This window comes from Garra rufa, chromosome 3, assembly GCF_049309525.1.
Source record: "Garra rufa chromosome 3, GarRuf1.0, whole genome shotgun sequence".
Taxonomy (NCBI): domain Eukaryota; kingdom Metazoa; phylum Chordata; class Actinopteri; order Cypriniformes; family Cyprinidae; genus Garra; species Garra rufa.
Window position 1 is genome coordinate 39,562,980 of NC_133363.1, and position 21,048 is coordinate 39,584,027.

The following is a 21,048-nucleotide window of genomic DNA, read 5'->3' on the forward strand; positions in this document are numbered from 1 at the left end:
CACCCCCTCTTGAAATTTCGGCAAGTTTTGCAAATCGCTAACCCTGGGTCTTTCTCAGATATACTGAAATACGTCCACACCTCAGATGTGTTGCTTCAGACAAGCACGTGCAAGCTGCGGTTTCTGTTTGCGTCAACATACGTGTTCCCAGCGCTTTGTACGCACACACTCACCGGTATTGGGGTATATGAAAAATGAATATCATAAAAAAGAAAAAAAAAACGGTATTCGGTATGAAAAGGTATACCGCCCAGCCCTACCATAAATATATCAAAACTTAATTTTTTATTAGTAATTTGCATTGCATATGCAAGAACTTCATTTAAAGGACAACTTTAAAGGTGATTTTCTCAGTTATTAGGTTTTTTTTGCCCCCCTCAGATTTTAAATTAGCTCACTACTTTTAGAACTGATCCAATATACATTTAGAGTAGCATGAGTGAGCCAAAGAACACAAAGAGTTAAATGTGTGTCTGCTATCCATATCAGAGCATCAGATAATGCTGTGTGTGTGTGTTCGCGCACGCATGCTAGTCAGATGAAGACGGCCTATGTGTATGCCCTGGCCTCTGTCACCATAAATCAGTAAAGAGAGCATGTGGCTGTGGCTCGCAAACGTTTTCCTAGCCACAATGATTCTTTTATTGACCGCACCAACATGACACAGCTTTTAACTCAGTCAGTTCCCTTTATTAATAATCCACAATGTATAGTAAACTCACTCGATTCCAAAGTTGCATATGAAATAAGCACAGTCACTTGCTCTCCTCCTCACAAACATGTCAAGAAACTTCCAGCAAAGCAACACGTAGGAGCAATGTTGACTAACATCTTTACGGCCGTACCTTCATACAACAGAGACATGATACCTGATCCCTGTTATATGAGCCTACAGCTCTGCTGTCTGCCATCGGACCTGTGTGTGTGTGTGTGTGTGTGTGTGTGTGTGTGTGTGTGTGTGTGTGTGTGTGTGTGTGTGTGTGTGTGTGTGTGTGTGTGTGTGTGTGTGTGTGTGTGTGTGTGTGTGTGTGTGTGTGTGTGTGTGTGTGTGTGTGTGTGTGTGTGTGTGACTGCTTCATCAATCAACAGCAATAGAAAGATCTAGAAGCTTGTCTGGTTTAACAGATGGGTTTGCTATGGCGGGGTGGGTGAAGTTGGCACAGTATTAAGCTGTAGTCTACATCGGGTCTGGTTTAGGACAGCCAGCTAAACATAACACACTGACCAGTGTATCAAATGTACATGATGTTTTTACTTTATGTTTTATAAAAACATTCATGTGTAAACAGTCTGCTTTCTTGTAAGGGTCAGGCTGACCAGATTGACAGCTGGTCCATCCTGTCAAATCTGCCAGAAAATGCTAACCTTTTGGAAATAAACAAACTGCATTCTGTCATTTGCAAAGTAAACATTGCTCACATGCATATCATCAGGGTTTTATTATATATATGCTAGCATGCAAAAGCTTCGGGTTCATTTGTATTATCATTGACTCGAAAATTTGATTTAAACTTCAACTGGTGTTTATTGTTGTGTATCAGAGTTGTTTATGTATAAGGCAAGTGTACATTGTCACTAAAAAAAGCCGTTTGATATCCACAGGCCACTAGGCCACTCTCGTTAGGCCACCACCGTCACACATTCAGCCTTCTCATATTTCCCCTGACGATCCATCTCATGTTACCATGACAGCATTTGGAGTGAGGGGTGATCGGGAAAGAGAGCGGATGGAGAGGATGTGCTAGAGAGCTAGACTAAGATTTAAAAACAAAAAGTAATCACTGATTTGCCCATATGTCACTTGTAAATTATGATTCACTAGCCATAGGTTTTGCACATCTTTAAATGCAGTTCACCCAAAAATTTAATTTAAAACTCATTCATTGTTTACTTACCCTCTTGTTGATCCAACCCTGTGTGACTTTTTTCTGTGGAACATTAAAGAAGATATTTTAAGAAATGTTTAATTTATTAAATTTTTTGTACATAGGCAAGGCAAGGCAAGTTTATTTCTATAGCACATTTCATACACAGTGGTAATTCAAAGTGCTGTACATAAGAGGAATTAAAATCATAATATAAAAATCATACATAATAAATCACAACAATAAAAACAGAAGATTTTAAGAACATTGTAAATGATTTAAAAATTGATTTAAAAATTAATTAAAACAGTAGAAATGATTCTATTTGTTTAGCGCGCTCTTCTCAGCCTCTCGCTGAGGGTTTCCTGCGTCAGTACACAGATAGTCAAACTATACTTTGTCTTATCCGACTACGCATCAAAACAATGTCAACAATGTCATTGATAACTAATGCGGTTTGATTACCACCATATTTAAAATATCTGCTCTTGTGTTCAGCAAAAGAAAGTCAAGTATAAGGGTCATATAAGTTTGGAACGATATGAAGGTGAGTAAATGATGACAGGATTTTCATTATTGGAAATGCATCTGAAATATATATATATAGAGAGAGATAGAGATAGATATAGGTATAGATATATAGATATGTATATAGATATAGATAGTGCTTAAAGGGATAGTTCACCCAAAAATTTGATGTTTATCTGCTTACCCCCAGGGCATCCAAGATGTAGGTGACTTTGTTTCTTCAGTAGAACACAAACAAAGATTTTTAACTAAAAACGGTGCAGTCTGCCAGCCATATAATGGCAGTGGATGGGCACCAGACCTTTAAAAGTAAAAAATCAAAAGACAAATCCAAATTACACCCTGCGGCTTTTGCGAGAAACTGAACAGTATTTATATAATTTTTTACCTTTGATACACAGCCACGTCCATCTGTCTTGAGTACGAGCTTATCATCCGTCAAAAAAATTTTTTGAAATCTCCAAAATCATTTAATGTTTCTGTAAGAAATCGCAGACAGAATCGTGGAAGCCAGTCATAAAAATTGAATTTACTGTTTAACATGGAATGTCACGAAACTTGGCAAATTAAGCTGCAAAAATACTATTTAAATATGAATCCTGCATGTTCTGCATGTCTCTGTGTATGAATGGCGCAGATGCGCAGATTCCTTTACTACACATGCACTGAAGCTCATGTGACGCTTGTGGTGTTTTCAGCCTCTGTCGCCTCAATTTATGTGTCCCTAAACCACAAAACCAGTTATAAGGGTATATTTTTTTTAAATTGAGAGCAGATACATCATCTGAAAGCTAAATAAATAAGCATTCCATTAATGTATGGAATCTGAGGGTGCAAAAAAATCTAAATATTGAGAAAATCGCCTTTAAAATTGTCCAAATGAAGTTCTTAGCAATGCATATTACTAATCAAAAATTAAGTTTTGATGTATTTATGGTAGGGAATTTACAAAAATACTTTAATGTAACATGATCTTTACTTAACGTAATTATTTTTGGCATAAAAAAGATGATAGAGGCTATTGCTACAAATATGCTACTTAAGACTGGTTTTGTGGTCCAGGGTCACATATAAGTACATGAATAATAATAATCTCTTAACTGCTCTAAGAGTTGCTTCATAAGCATTTACCGTTATTTTTTTTATTTTTTTTGAGAAAAACTATTATCATATCATATATAAACAGAAACTTAAAGGTCTTCACAGCAGCCCGTCAAAATAAAAGTTTGGTTTCACTTGAAGAAACTGACAGAAAAATGTTACTTAATGTAATGATACTACTACTAATGAAATTGTAATTAAAACATTATTTTTATCACAGTATTTTAGAAAAAATAAAACAATAATAAATTGTTGTTGTTTTTTTTATATAAAATCAACTAATTAGAGATGCTTTTGATTATTAGAATTTAATGAAACCATTAAAATGGAATCCAGAAAATGAATGAAATACTAACATTTGCTAAAAATAAAACTGAATTAGAGAAAAAAAATAAAATGCATTTCATAAGGTCTTAAAATGTTTATTTTTGTTAAGCTTTTAATAAATTGCTGTTAAATTGTGTACGTTTCATGATTTTAATTAATAAGACATGCTTTTTTAAAAATATTTTCTTGTATCTAGTAAAATTAAAACTGAAATAAATAAATAAATAAAATAAAAGAGTTCATAAGGCCCTAAATGGTTAACCCACACTGGTACATGTAAGCTTTTTAGTCGTAGTACTGTTTCTAATGCAAAAATACAATTATTGTTGTGATTTAATGGATTCAAAGATAGATTGCACAAAATATTCATCAAAAGGAAGTCCTTGGGAACAACTAGAATCTATTTGGAAGTCAATAACAACAGAGACTGTTAAAAAAATACATAAAAGCAATGCCAGCAATAATGGAAACTGTTCAAGGCCAAAGAAGGCTATACAAAATAAAAAATAAAATATGTTGTTTTTTTGTTTTTGTTTTTTGTTATTATGTGTGAATAAAGACTACTTGGTTTCAATTTATTTGCCTAATAAATCACAATACAATTTTTAGTTTTAAACAGGTGTTTGACAGATTTCTAAAATATCAGTTTTGACAGGTGGTCTAATAAATTTCTTAAGCTCTATTATGCTGACTATGTTAGTCTTTAACCTGCCCTTACAGAAGCATTTTGCATCATGGTCTTGGTTCACAAAGTCTTGGTTCTTGGTCACAACTTGATTCTATTTTTTTGTTCAAAAGTCTACATTTCCAATTTTAAAACCATATTTTAACATCCAAAGTAATATAAGTTGTAGCTCAAAGGAGACCCTACACCTTTTTTAAAGATTTTTTTAACTTGTCCTGCATCTCAGTGGACGACCATATCACAAGATATATGTTGGCTTTCTCCTCACACCACAGCTGCACAATTTTATTTTCAAATTTCATTAGGTACAGATGGGAAGTGTAAACCATCTCTGGCAGCAGCACAGAGACTTTTTGAGTAAAAAAAGATGAGCAAAATAACAAAATCTGTGCATCCTAAACTGTTGCATAGCTGGTCACTGACACAATCATTCATTTTTATAGTCATTGTGTAACTGCTTTGTTTGTGTTGCTCTTGATCTGTGTGTAGGGCATCATCCCTGCCTCCCCTGGACTGGCCGTTGCCGAATCAGTATGGCCAGTATGAGCTAAAGATCGAGGTTCATCCCAAAGCTCATCACAGAGCTCATTACGAGACCGAAGGCAGCCGAGGGGCCGTCAAAGCTGCATCTGGGGGACACCCTCTCGTCAAGGTGAGTCTTTACTGATTATGTCATTCTCACTGACCGTCTTTCCAGACTGAATGCTTTTGTTTTACTACCACCCATTTGGCTGATTGTACGAGAGGTTCAACTTGGTTTTGGATCGTCATACGAAGCCTTGTGGCCCTGATTTCTAAGTACTCATTACGCTGGCCACAAAAGTGGGAACAGAGCATGATGCCATCCGTTCCCTCACAGGAAGCAGAACTTGAGAAGCGAGACCACACAGAAAGCGTCTGCTGTGTGGCCTAGTAACCTCATTACTGGTCATAAAATTCCTTTTACTGGGTAACAGCTAGCGAGCGAGTGTTTTGGTGTCAGCCAGATCTAAGCAAACCGTGTAGCTGTCTGATTAGGGACTTTATTTCCTACCGACTGCTCTGTGCTACTTGTACTAGCGACTCACCGGAGGGATCATGGGAGCGTGCTTCAGCAGAGGTGATGGCATCATTTATGTAAAATGAAGCCCAATTAGTATCCTGCTGTAGCATGATCGGATAGGTTAACTTACCTGGCACTCTCCTGAGGCTAGCTCTCCTAGAGAGACTAAAAGAGAGAGAGCTTGTTGGTAAATATTTTATGGTCTTGGAGGCAGTGGCCTGTTTTGTGGCAGCCGTAATGAAGCACACACTCAACTCGTGAACCGAGCTCGTGTGAGGATGAGAAGAAGGCCTTTCCCCTGAATCATAACCTCTGGCTTTGAATGGTCCATTAAACAACCACAATTACAGGCCTGCATTTCTGCCACATCACACCTCAGCCTTGTGTCTTGTGGGCCATTAATTGGCAGTCTTTCCTTGTTTATGACCTTCGTTAGGTTACCTGCATGATCATCTTTCATTATCAGACATCTCATCTCTTTTATACTGCAGGACTGCCTGCACAATGCCCTTTGTTCCAATTCTGCCTGGTCAGTTGGAGCCATTTTTGTCTTTCTTTGCACTTTTTCTGGTCTTTGCCACATTGAATTTATAGACCTCATATGCAAAAGTAAATTACAAAATATATTGGTAGTAGTGTTGTCATGATACTAAAATTTTGGCTTCGATGCAATACTAAAATATCTACTGAACCGTTACTATGACAAAAGCACAGAACAGGAAAAGTAAGAATAAAGAGGATAAAGCCAAAAAAAGGATAAAGCCAAATCCACAATAACAATTTATATCATGATATAGCCATTTTTGTAATTTTATCTTTGTTATAAATAATAAGAACATAGGCAAGTAACAAACTAAAGGACAAATACAATAAAACAAAGACGCAAATGAAATAAATAGAGCCCTATAAAATCCAGTTTATTTTTTCAATTTTCTAGACTCTGTTTTAATGGTTACATTAAAATATGAATAAAAAAAGCATGTCTAATTAATTGAAATCATGAAACCTGCACAATTTAACAGCAATTTATTAAAAGCTTAACAAAAATTTATTTTTTAAGGCCTTATAAAATATATTTTATGAATTTTCTCAAATTCAGTTTTATTTGAGTCTTTTCCATTAAATTTCTGGGTTTCATTTTAATAGTTTCATTACATTTTAATAATCAAAAGCATTTCTAGTTAAATTATATTATTTATTTCTTTTTCAGAAATACTGTGTTGTGTATTTACAATTTTCTGGTAAATAATATTTTTGGTAAATATTCCTTAAATATAGTTTTAATAATATTTTTATTAGTAGTAGTAGTATTATCATTACATTAAGGAATATATTTTTGTTAAATTAGGACCAAATTTTGACCAGTTGAAGACCTTTACGTTTCTTTACCCTGGTCTTAAGTAGCATGGGTACACTTGTATGGGTCAAAATGATCAGTTTTTCATTTAAGCCAAAAATAATTAGGATATTAAGTAAAGATCATGTTCCATTAAGATATTTTGTAAATTTCCCACCAAAACGTAATTTTTGATTAGTAATATGCGTTGCTAAGAACTTTCTTTAGACAACTTTAAAGGTGATTTTCTCAATATTTACAATTTTTTTTTGCACCCTCAGATTCCAGATTTTCAAATAGTTGTATCTTGGGCAAATATTGTCCTATCCTTAACAATCCATACATCAATGGAAAGCTTATTTATTCAGCTTTATAGATGATGTAAACCTCAGTTTCAAAGACTTATGACTGGTTCTGTGGTCTTCAAAAGTAATAGTGCATATGAAGTGACTCTAGCAGTTCCAGAGATTATGCTTATGTGTTCATGCACTTATATATTGAGGCGGCAGAGCAAAAAACACTGAAAGCGTCAATCGTGCTCTTAAAGTTCCGGTACTAGTAAAATGCAGAATCATACTGATTTTAAAAGCAGGGTACGCTCTTAAAAATAAAGGTGCTTCACGATGCCATAGAAGAATCTTTTTTGTCTAAATGGTTCCATAAAGAACCTTTAACATCTGAAGAACCTTTCTGTTTCACAAAAGGTTCTTTGTGACGAACGAAGGTTCTTCAGATTATAAAAAGGTAAGAAAAAGATGGTTCTTTGTGGAACCAAAAATGGTTCTTCTATGGCATCGCTGTAAAGCCCCGCTCACACTACAGGAGTTTTAGCCCGATTTTGCCCCGATTTTCCCCTCCCGAGAATCGGATCAAAAATCTTGTCAAGCACCTCGATCGGCCCCGATGTTCGGCGCAGATTATCTTGTAATGTGAGGCTTTCAAAGATCGAATCTTGTACCTCCCGATCTGCTAGCACACAGATCGGGGCTGCTCCGATCAAATCAAACATGTTTGATATTTAAGATTTTAAAACGCGATGATGACGCTATGTGCTTAAATCAGTACTTTCACAACAGCCAATGCGTGACCGCAAAACACAGGTCGTTCGATAGTGGAGATGGAGGAAACTGCTTCTTTGGGTTTTTTTTTAACACTGTCTTGTCTGTATAATGTGTCGTAAACGTACCACAACCGAGAAAGAGGAGCTCTGCTGAGGTGAAATTGTTTTGAATAGGGCTGTGACGGTGGTTGCGCAGTGTTTTATATATATATATATATATTTATTATAACGTTCGTCTATATAGGCCTATATATAAATACATATGTATATAATTTTGAAACACACAATAAATGAGGCTCAAACATTATTTTTAGAAGACGTGCCTGTTTATCTAAGCACTTTAGTCAGTGAACAAGAAGCCTAAAAAACGTTGAAATAAATCGAAGAAATAATACATTTAAATAAGAAAGTAGCCTAAATACGAATGATAAATAGGCTATTAAACAAACATTCGTTGCAAAAATGTCGGACAGCTCATGAGAACTACTGGCCCGAGTCCGACTGGAACCTGTCTTTTTCCCTCTTTCTCTTCCCCATTACACAGATGCTGTCTTTAATAGCAAAGTGATTACATTTATTTTCGTTTCTTTAGTTTATAAAGATAATTTAGAGATATATTTGGAACACTTTTTGTTTGTTCAATTCAAGTATTTGTATTTTTAATGTAACCACTAAGCGACCAGAAGCAGTCAGATCAATTTAGCCTTCTCAAGTCATCACGATTTAAATTAAAATCCATAGGCTATATATAAAAAACTTAAAGCATATCACAATATTTATTAAATCCTTTAACCTAGAAAAATGTGTGCTAACAGGCACATATCCAATCGTTTGCGGAGATTGAAAGCTGGAGCGCGCTTTAAGACATGGATTCGCCATTGCAAGGTGAAACTTAATTTTTGCTCATAAAGGCAAGAGTAATATATCATCCAGGCTTTCTACGCTTTCTGATGTCTTGGTGTTAAACATGAGCGCTTCACAATAATTAACCGAAACCTATGTAATTGCCTCACAGACACGATTAATTTATCTATAGAAAGCTTTAAATTATTACTTCACTACTATAAAACGAAATAATTAAAATCGAAAACAAAACTCTTTCATTATAGGCCTAATCCATAAGAATGCATTTAGGATGGCGAGTCAGGATCTCAACTTCATTTTTGCGACACTGACTATTAATTACTTGAAACATTTATTAATGTTTGAGCTTCATTTATTTTGTGTTTCAAAATTATATACATATGCCTATTTATATAAAGACCTATATAAACAAACGTGTAATAAATAAATAAATTATTATTATTAATTCGAATATCTCCTTAATTTTTGCCCCGACACATTCATGGTAATTACTTTTTCTGGAGCCATTGAGACCATCACATACCAGGTGAGTGCAGAAAGCTGCTTGCACAAGCTAACCTATATGTAGGCTAAACATTAGTTGCTGAAATGACGATTGGCTGTGTGAGATCAGGAGAGGCGCTTTCTCCGGCATGATAATCCTAATAATATCTTGTAGTGTGTGATGCGCCACGATTTTCAAATCTTGTAGTGTGTGCATGTTTAAGAATTCTGGTAAAATAATCTGCGAAGATTCTCCTTATGTGTGCGCTGCAACCAGATTTCATAATCGGTTAGGATTTTAAAACTCCTGTAGTGTGAGCGGGGCTTAAAGAACCTTTTAAAGCACCTTTATTTTTAAGAGTTTATAGTTTCTTCTGAGTTTATGTGCATGGGTGGTTGATATGGCATAGATTTATATGTGCCCAAAGTTTCATACTGAAGATAATAATAAATTAGCAAATGATAATTTAAAGTAGTACTTTATCTTGTTTCATAACATTATTAGTGCATTAATTGAGTAACACTTGAAATTCAATCAGAAGTAGTCAAAGATGTCAGGAAGATCAGATAACATCTTAGAAGGACATCTGATAAAGTTTTGCCACGTCACTTTTTCCATAAGATGGTATTATTGTATTGAAGGTCAAAATGTGTGACGTGTGTGTATATAGAAAAATATTTTTTACTGTTTTCTTTTTTTTCCCCCATGAAATAGAATGCGTCCATGTGTGCTGGATGTTTGCTGGTTGCATTATAAACCATATGAAATAATCATTTCATGATAATGTGAGTTTTTTAATTGTTATTATTAGTAGTGATGTTTAAAATAATCATCATATGAAAGTTATTTATGTGTTTTAAAAAAAAATGCTTTTAAGTTGAAAATGACTCATTTTAATTATAGTTGGTTTGTCAAAATAATTGAAAATGTTCAAGAGACAGATGTTTTAACATGTGAACAGCATTTCCTAATTGATATACTTAATCAGAGGCTTGATTTCAGTAGACTAATGACTGCAATTAGTATGCAGATCTTTCCTTCAGAAACGATACGTTCCTTCTGCATTTTTAGAGAAGAAATGTGCATTCATAATTAAGCCTAGAGAAAAATTGAACAAACATAAGTTAAAAAACAAACAATTCAGTTGTCCTTTGCGAAACCGCTCTCTCACCGCATCTTGTTTGCTGAGATTTATCTCCAAACCTCTTGTGCTTAAACATCAACCACCCGTATACACATGAGAATCGGTGTTGTGCGAGCGAGCGTGCCTTTCTTACCATTTCAGAGTATTAATGACTAACTCTTTAACATTGTAGCCCCGCTACAATGAGGATGCATAATTACCTCACATTAATGAAGTCTGTTCTGTAGTGCACACACACTGGTCCACCCACAGGGAAATTCTGTGCTGGGAAACCTGGCTAAACTTCTTTTTTCCAAGTTTTAGTCATATTTTAACAAGAGGAGAATTAAATGAATAGGGGAAATTATCTTGTGGATACAGATAATAATAAGGTATAACATGTTATTATTGATATTATAGTTATTACGAGCCTTTATATACTGAAAAAAAGTACTTGAACAGAAAAAAATTGACATGTTTATGATGCTGGCAAACTCGGTGAAAACTACTGCTAACATATGATCTGAGTTGCAGCAGGAAGATCAGTTGACTGCTCAATGCATCTGTTTACATGTGTGTGTTTATGTGCTTACTAAAAAGTGCTGTGTCACGGTTTGACTTTAACCCATTTATGATTAATGGGTATTAATCAGAATCAAATTATGTTTTGTTCGCAGTTATAATTGTGCATAAGAGTGATGAACAGTATACTTGTATTTTCCAGTATGCACTGTGTAGTGTAGTTTCTGAGCAGTTTAGGTAAGTCTAAGTGATTAAGTAGTAAAAATTGTGGTAAAATGGTTTACAATCTTTCTATAATTGTATGGAAATTTACAGATTTAATAAATTAACATTAGGTAATGCAAAAACAGCATTTATTGCAGCATTTATAAATCTAGGTTACCATTTAATTTCTACAAATACTAATACTTTTCATCATGGGCGACATTAGGGGGGGGCAAGGGGGGGCAGTTGCCCCCCTGTGGTTAGTCATGGAATTCTCGACAGCCCCGCTGCAACTGCTTTAGCCAAGCTTAGGCTCGGTTGTACTTGGGAACTAGACGGTGCTATATAACCCTCAAACAAAAGCAAAGCAATTGAAGATCTGGGAAACTATCCAACGTGTTTTTGCAGCGTTGAGCAATGTAGCCAATCACAGACATATCTGTTGTTTCTGAACAATTAGAAACACTTGTCAGAATTCACTCACTGCTGAAAGCGCCTGATCGGTTTTTATTAAGTGCCGTTTTGTGCGCTCGTGAATCATCTTATGAGTGTAGACGCGATGTAAATAAAATATTAATTGTGTAGTTCAGAGAGCTTTATTAATTATAACGGAATTTTGTGAGATCTCTATGAACTTTTAGTGATAATAAGGGGAGCGTGCTTTGCACTTTCCAGGCTATAATCCATTTAGAATTTGTATGAAACTTTCGTTTTTCGGCACATGCAAGCTGATATGTTTTGGGAGTGACATTTGCATATTTACGCTGGGTTTATTCTCGAAATAACGGTGAAGCAATAGACGGGATAAAAATATATTTTCCCCTTCTCCCAAAACAACTTACTGTTTCAGCTATAAAATAGTTCAGTTTTGTATGTAATGGCAAAATGTTTATATTTAGTTTCGTTTTTTATTTAGCTAATTTAGAAAAACGCTTGGAGCATTTTTTATTCGTTAAATATATATATATTTACCGAACAGCGCCCAGCGGAAGACTGATCATAGTCTGTTTGATCAGTTTGCCTTCTCAAATCATCACGACTTGCCTAAAATGAAATCTATAGATATAAAACAGTTCAGGTATAAAACAATGGTAGTTTAAACGTTACAGATAAATGTGCGCTATATGCGCATAGTTTGTGCAGAAAGTGGAAGCTAAAGCTTGCAGGACATCGAGGCACCAGCGATCACTTGCATTTTTTTCATTGGAAGCAATTTAAAATTATCCGTCATTTTTTGCTCACAAAGTACGAGTAATACATCGAAAAAAACGTTACAGCATTTTTATAAAATAAAGAAAACAAAAATTATGTGCTTTCTGCCGTCTGGTTCTTGAACAGGAGTGCTTAACAAAATGAAGCGAAATGCATGCCTCACAGACATAATAAATACATTTATAGAAAGCTTTAAATTATTACTTAACGAAATAAAACAAATCAAAAGCACAAACTCTTTTAATGTAATCCGTAAAGATGAATTTCTCTCTAAAGGCGCGTCCAAAAAGGAGATTGCGAGTCAGGATCTTTGCGACACTGACTCAGAATACACAAATTAATTAATAAATAATTCATTTATGTCCTTACTCTTTCCTCGACACACTCATTGTTATTTATTTTTGCCGGTGCTTGGGGCGAGTTTTAGCCTATTGTGTGCGCTTGAACGCGGATTCAGCTGCGCTAAAGCACACTAAACGGTGTCTGAGTCGGTCTCAAAAGTGAAAGCGAAAGTGAAGTTTCGTGTTGTTTCCACCAGCGCGGTATTTTTTTTCTTCACCATAATTGATGGATGTCTAAATTATGAAAATAAGGAGAAGCCTAAAACAGGCCAGATGCCGGCCCTGGTCTGAACTATGACGTGAAAACTGGCCCGAAGCCGTAGCCCTGGGGTGTAAAAAAAAGTCAGGGCCCATCGGCCCGGGCTGAAGTGCAGCGCTTTAATTGACTGCTTTGATGTGCTGCAATACCGTAGGGCACTGTTTTAATGCTTACATCTGATTTTTTTTTCTTGCCCCCCCTGACTCAAGAGTCAAATGTCGCCCATGCTTTTCATTATACAAAGTGTGTTATTAAAAAATGTTAAAGGTCCCATATTGTCAAAATCGAAATTTCCTGGCTTTTTTCATGATAACTGAGGTCTAGGGGCTATGTAACTACCATATGAGTTTCAAAACAGTCAATCCACAGTAAACTGCACACAGCCTGCTTAAAGTAGCTGTGCCTTTTCACGAGCAGCTATGACTTCCGTAACGATGTGACGTCCGATCTACTCAGTCACCGCCTTCAGTCACCACCCCGAGCACCAACCACCGTCCCACCCTCCTTTTGTCAAACCCAGACAATATCGTGTCCATAACATTGCTAAGCAACAACAACACGAAAACAAGTTGAGAAAACCCTGTTCAGTCGATAGATGTCGAAACTACATCATTGCACAGGCTTCAGAACAACGTGAATATAAGAGACCACTGGCACGTCAACTTCAGCCTCTTTCACACAGCGATTCCGGTAAATACACGGATAATGTTTCCCATGATTTGTTCCGGAATTGTTTGATTTGGTTCATTCACAGTTGTTTTCCGGAATCTGTGCGTGCTTTACACACAACCCATAAAGACATGTGACGTTTGGATGTGAGATGTAATGTGACGCGTATGTTTCACTAAACTGAAACAAACCTGAGCAAACTGTGCTTCAGCGCTGATAGTGCGGAGCTGGCTCTGCCTGATGATCGCTGCTTCATTCCACTTTGCACGTATTTTTTCGTTGTGAAGAGTCGCAGGGTAACGTTCATCATCACTACAACACCGCCTTTATGGTTCTGGCTTTTGTTCACACAGCGCTCGATTCCGTAATTTTCCAGAATCAGCACGCATTGTGAAAGGGGCTTTACTGAAGCAACAGTTATGTAGCTTACTGCATTCGGTGTTTGAAAAAGAAAAAACATTAATGATTAGTCTGAAATATCCTGTTGAGTATCAGCAGGCTAGGCTCTCTCTATGGCTCTGGGCTCGGCTAAAGCATACATGACCGTAGTTAACTGTGGTTGGCCTGGCTGTGCGTCACTCAGAAAACAACAGGCCAATCAGAAGAGAGGCTCATGATTATTAATTAGATGGGCCAAAATCGACCTGTTTTTGACAGAGCTCCTAAAAAAAGAGCTGTAAAAATATATTGAGATGGATTTTGGCACTTATACCGCACATATATATTCTTAAGGACATTAACAACTAAAATAAACCTCCAGAAATGTGTACAATATGGGACCTTTAATTTAAGCTGAGCTATTGTATACAAAACTGTGCAAAAGTTTTATGCAACTAGTATTTTCACCAACAAAAAAATGGTTTTAAGTCAGTTATTTCTGTCTTTTGCCACAGTTCTTCTGGATTTTAGTCAGTTTTGTTTAAGTCATTGCATACTCCTTGTGCATACAAAAGTCTAATTGAATTATTACAGTTAATGGCAAAATTAATATTTGGACTGATATTTCCTATTGTCACTACAGCAAAAGATAGAAATAACTGACTTAAAACCATTTTCTGTTGGTGGAAATACTAGAAGACTAATACTTTTGCATATTTGTGACCCTGGACCACAAAACTAGTCATAAGGGTACATTTTTTTGAAAATTGACATTTATACATCATCTAAAAGCTGACTAAGTAAGCTAATATTGTTAGGATAGCACAATATTTGGCCGAGAAACAACTATTTGAAAAACTGGAATCTGAGGGTACAAAATTAAAATATTGAGAGAATTGCCTTTAAAGTTGTCCAAATGAAGTTCTCAGCAATGCATATAATCAAAAAATACGTTTTGATTGATTTACGTAGGAAATTCACAAAATATATTTATGGAACATGATCTTTACTTAATATCCTGATGATTTTTGGCATAAAAGAAAAATTGATCATGTTAACACATACAATGTATTTAATCTTAATTTTTTAAACTCTGCATTTTAAAAAGTTAATGCTACCTAATGCATTAATAAATGTTAACAAATTAAACTTGTTTGTATTGTAAAGTGTTAATATTGTATTTTCTCAATTTTTACTTTAAAAAGCCTTTTTATTGTGGTTTTCATTTGGGAAAATCTGCACATGGAAAATCTCCCATACCTTCAGACCTTTCAGCGAGCAGCTGTTTACGATAATGTTTCCCATGATGCTTTCTGGGGCATGCGCTGCCGGAGTCTTAGGCTGCTACTGTGGAGTATCTGTTGTTGTGACGTCAGCAGGTGACACCGCAGACTCCATCTGTCCTGGGAGTGAGCCTCTCTGCGGTCACTGGATCTTAGAGACAGTGAACAGACTCACTGAGCCATATTGCCTTCAGCAGCACTTGCGCTGCCAATTAGCCAGGAGGACAGACCCATACACCTGTATGCCAGGTGTAAACTAGCACAGACGCTGTATGTGTGTTTTTATGTGAACACCGGGGCATTTGGCAGAGAAGGCGTAGGAGGGTAGTACCTCAAAAAAAAAGAAAGGATGATAAAGCAGTCATTAAATCGAAACAGATTTTATTAAATAAGAGATGAAATAGCGTGTGAATCAAAGTTAACTGAAATTAACTTAACGTGATGATCTTTGAGTGAACTGGTAAACGGTTAAATTAAAGGTGCACTTCCATGCTCCTGACCTTCATTACACTTGCTTTTACACTTGTGTTTACCCAGCATTTTTTGACTAATGGACCAAAAAGAAGGTAACTATTAATAATAGGTGAACAAACATCCACTAGTAGCTATTAAGAGCTAAACAGAATATGTTTGTCAAAACCGTAATATTGTGAAATGTTATTGCAATTTCTAATATTGGTTTCCTATTTTAATGTACTTTAAAATATGCCTTATTTCTGTGATGCAGCACTGAATTTCCACCAGACATGACTCAAGTCTTTAGTGTCACATGATCCTTCAGAAATCATTCTAATATACCGATTTATTATCAGTGTTGAAAATGCAGTGCTGCTTACAGGGTTTCCGCGGGGTCTTAAAAAGTCTTAAAAAGTCTAAAATTTAAAAATCAAAATTTTAGGCCTTAAAAAGTCTTAAATTCGCTGTTCTAGGTCTTAAATAATTATACACAGGTCTTATTTTTCCGATGTCCATGTAACGCTACCTCTAATGCTCATTTAAATTCTCTTTCTGTTGTTTCCGTGGTGTTGTAGTTCTTTATTTCACTATTCCAAATATAATTTGCTGAATTTAAACTACAAATGAGACCAGCATGCAATAGCCAATCAGCTTTCTGTTATTGGCGCGAGTCTCTCTCGGATTGTACCGCAGAAGTCAAATGGGCTGTATCCGAAATCGCCCCCTATACCCTCAAATAGGGCACTATTTGAGGGGACAGCCATTTTAAGTGGTGTTCGAAACCATAGTGGACGTTCTCGAGTGCACTCATTCAATCCCACAATGCACCGCAAAAACGAGTGTACAACCGATGTACGCTCAATAGCTAGAGATAACCCATAATGCACTGTGAGAGTCGCGCGCCGACTGAATTCCCGCGTCTCTCCAGACGATGGCGCCCGCAGCTGAATCATCCATCTGTTCATTTTACAACGCGTAATGCAGCGTACAACACAGGTACAAATTTGTTGTAAATTGATTATTAAATTGTTTAACCAAGGTTTATACATAAACTCCTTGACATAGTTCAAGATAAATCCTTTAATCTTACTACTCGAACTGTCCGTTTTAAATGATTGTTAAACAGTATAGCAATACTATGCAAAAGTGGCAGTCCTTCCGGTGCACTTAGTGTCCGAATTCACTCACTCGTTTTCATTCACTCCTTCAAGTGAACTGTACGAGTGGACTAATGTAGGGAATAGTGAATAGGGTATAGGGGGCGATTTCGGATACAGCCATGGATTTAACTTTTTAGCTATGAGGAAGTGCAAGTTTAGCGAAACTGGGCTTGGAAAAACTGAATATAGGGCTTGGCTAAAGCCAGTTGCTAACAACTGTAGATTTTTTTCTCCCTCTGTGGAAGTTTCTGCGTCTTCAGACAGAATCTCAGTATTTATATAACATTTATAATATATATATATTTATAAATCAATAAATGTATTTAAAACATTAATCTCACTTTTAATTTTGCAGTGTAAATTATGTAATCTCACTGCTAACAGCCATTTAGAATTTATTGATAAATTCATAAAATAAATTTCAAAGGTACGCATACATTTCAAAAGTAAAAAAAAAAAAAATCGCTTCAGAATTTTTTTTTTTAAATCAGATATTTCTAGTGGTACTTTTATGGGGATATTTTGTGTGGAATAGTATCTGCTGATATGGAAAGTTCACTGTATATCGTAGTAATAAATTTAATTTATGACAGCCATGAAATTTTGTTTACTTTTTACATTAAACACATTAAATATCACATATGCATGTAATATAATATCTATTTCCATTACAGGTTTAGGTCTTAAATTTCATATAAGGTGGTATTAAAAAGGTCTTAAAAAGTCTTAAATTTCACTTGTTCATATCTGCAGAAACCCTGTGCTTAATATTTTTACCTTTTTCTTTGATTCTTTGATAAATAAAAAGTTAAAAAGAACAGCTTTTATTAAAAATCGAATTTTTTCGAACAATATAAGTCTTTACTATTACTTTTTATCTATTTATTTCATCCTTGTCGAATAAAAGTATTAATTTCTCTAAAAAAAATTTTTTTTTTTTACTTTTTGTTCATCAAAGAATCCTAAGAAAGTATCACAGGTCCCAAAAAATATTAAGCAGCACAACGTTGTCCAACATTAATAATAAATCAGAATATTAGAATGATTTCGGAAGGATCATATGTAGAGTTGGGTATCGTTTTAGTTTTATCGATTCTGATTCTTAACAACTCCTAGTGTCAGGGTTAGCAAGAAGGGACCCAAATGCAGAGTGAATAAGACAGACAAATATTTATTAACACAGGTTCAGGGGTGCACAGGGGTGAACAATCTTGAGCTCCAATCCAGCTAAAAGAGAATTGTGCCTCCAGAGATGGACAATCTGGAGAACAGTACCATACATATGGCCAAACCAGGCAGAAGACTGAGGGGAATGCCAGAGCAGAAAATGCCAGAGCTAGCAGTCAGAGTGACGGGATGCAAAGCAGGCCAGAATCAGAGTTAGAATCTCAGCACCAGGCTTGGTTGGCAAGCTGCCCAGGAGAACCAACAGGCAGGGAGTCTCAGGCTGGGAGGTCAGGACTGGAGGGAACACACAGCACAAACATACAACATTCAAGACCACACGACACTAATCAGCACAACACAGGGAGAAACATGTAGTATGTAAAAAAGGAAAAAATAAAATACAAAAAAGCAAAACAAAAAAGGTAAAAATGAATATCTGAATTTAAACTATAAAAAGTAAAAGTATTAAATCCAAATAAAACAAGACTAGAAACAAGACAGAAGAACTACTAAAAATAATATTTTAAGTAAATATTAGCAAGAAAGCTAAAAGGTATAAATAAAGAACAAAAGCAGCAAAACTGCAGCAAGGATACACCAAACTACAAGGCAGGACTGGAATATAGAGCAGCAAGTGAGCACTGTCTCTATGACACAAGACGAACCCGCAAACACTGAAGGAGAGACAGCACAATATAAAAGGGAGAAAGGTAATGAGGGCCAGGTGAGCACAATTAGAAGAAACGAGGACAAGACAAGGGCTAAACAAGAGGGCGTGACCAAGGGAAACAAGGAGGTGGGACCACAGGAACACATGGTAGACACAAACAAAGACAAAGCCATGTGTTAAGACACAAGATAAACAAAGAAACATTAAACAAAGACAGCACAGACAAAGCTGCCAGGGCAGAGCCCTGACAGTACCCCCCTCCCAAAGGACGCCACCTGGCGTCCAAACCAGTCCAAGGAGGTGGTGACACAACAGGAAACAAAGGGGGTACCAACTGGGGGGGTGGGCTGGGACTAAAACTTGGAGTTACAGGGCGGCCAGAAAACATAGGAGGTAGGACTGGGAGGGAAGAAAGGGATCCCGGGAAATAATTTGGGACAGACCAGGGAGGTGCTGGCTTTGGGAACTCATAAGGGCTAGGTAATAGGGAGGGTGGGATGGGGGCCTTGTTGGTGGTCCTACTAGAGACATGGGCTTGTTTTACTGGTGGAGTCTTGAAAATAGCCCTAGTGGTCTCTTGACTAGTGAAGGACTTGGGGACAAACTCAGGAGCCATGACTGCACTGGCAGGAAGGATGAATCCTTGGGAAGCAGGCTCAGGGGATGCCAGAATAGTCTTAGGTACTGACTTGGAAGCACTTTCCAGGGCTTCAGGGGCAGACACTGGGCTTGATTCTGACGTGCCCTCCTGGGCTGCAGGGATAAACACTTGACTTGACTCTGGCGTGCCCTCCTGGGCTGCAGACATGGGGCTAGACTCAGACGTGCCCTCCTGGACTGCAGGGATAAACACTAGGCTTGATTCTGGCATGCCCTCCTGGGCTGCAGGGACAGACACGGGGCTAGGCTCTGACGTGCCCTCCTGGACTGTAGGGATAAACACTAGGCTTGATTCTGACGTGCCCTCCTGGGCTGCAGGGATAAACACTAGGCTTGATTCTGGCGTGCCCTCCTGGGCTGCAGGGACAGACACGGGGCTAGGCTCTGACGTGCCCTCCTGGACTGTAGGGATAAACACTAGGCTTGATTCTGACGTGCCCTCCTGGGCTGCAGGGATAAACACTAGGCTTGATTCTGGCGTGCCCTCCTGGGCTGCAGGGACAGACACGGGGCTAGGCTCTGACGTGCCCTCCTGGACTGTAGGGATAAACACTAGGCTTGATTCTGGCGTGCCCTCCTGGGCTGCAGGGATAAACACTAGGCTTGATTCTGGCGTGCCCTCCTGGGCTGCAGGGATAAACACTAGGCTTGACTCTGACTTGCCCTCCTGGGCGGCAGGAAAAGGCTCAGGGTTTGATTCTGATGTGCCCTCCTGGGCTGCAGGAACAGGGCTTGATTCTGACGTGCCCTCCTGGGCTGTACTAATGGTCTCTGGAGACTGCTGGACCGAAGATGACTCTGCAGGCTCCTGGAACGGAGCGGATTCTGGAGTTGATTCTGGAGAGAACTCAAGGGCTGGAGATAACACTGAAGTTAAAGCAGGCTCTCTGACTGGCCTCTCTGAAGCAGGCTCTGAGGACATGACATGACTGGCCTTCTTGGGCATTACAGGATTAACTGGAGGTTCAGGAAAAGTTACCTGGATAGTCACAGTCTCCTTCACCAGGGATGAGACAGCTGGTGAAGTGGGTAGCTTAGGGTTTGGTTCCACCAGGTTACGTACATCTGGGACCACTGGATATTGGACACCCTTAAAAGTGATTGCCGCTGACTTGACCATCTCTGGAATGAAAGGCCCGGTCTTGACTGGCTCTGGAAAGACAGGATCAGGTTCGACTGGTTCCAGAATGACTGGACCGGGCTCAACTTGCTCAGAGACGGATGCAGCATCTTGGGCCGCTCTCCTTGACCTATGCTTCCTTGGAGTCAGAAGATGATCTGGGACTTGACTTAGCATGGGTAAGAGAACTGGTTGGTTGCTGCAGTCTAGGTCTGGGATGACTAGAGAAGACTGGACTGACTCAGAGACGGATTCAGCATCTTGGACTGCTCGCATTCTTCTTGACCCATGCGTCCTTGGAGTCAGAAGATGATCTGGGACTTGACTCAGCATGGGTAAGAGAACTGGTTGGCTGCTGCAGTCTGGCTCTGGGATGAACTCTGACTGCTTCAGGACTGGCACTGGAACGCCCTCGAGGGCAGCTGAAACACCCTCCTGGGCTGAAGTAATAGGTTCAGTAGCTGACTCTGGAACGCCCTCGGGGGCAGCTAAAACGCCCTCCAGGGCTGACAGAATAGATTCAGTAGCTGAC

The 21,048-nt window shown here is 37.7% G+C and overlaps 1 protein-coding gene across 1 annotated transcript in view; it reads left to right on the plus strand.

The window, feature by feature from the left end:
* nfatc3a (nuclear factor of activated T cells 3a) overlaps positions 1-21,048 on the plus strand; it is a 103,741-nt gene that overhangs the window by 29,798 nt on the left and 52,895 nt on the right. The window contains exon 3 of the mRNA XM_073836081.1: positions 4,996-5,158. Coding sequence (XP_073692182.1) covers positions 4,996-5,158 — 163 coding nt within the window. The remainder of the gene's footprint in view (positions 1-4,995; positions 5,159-21,048) is intronic.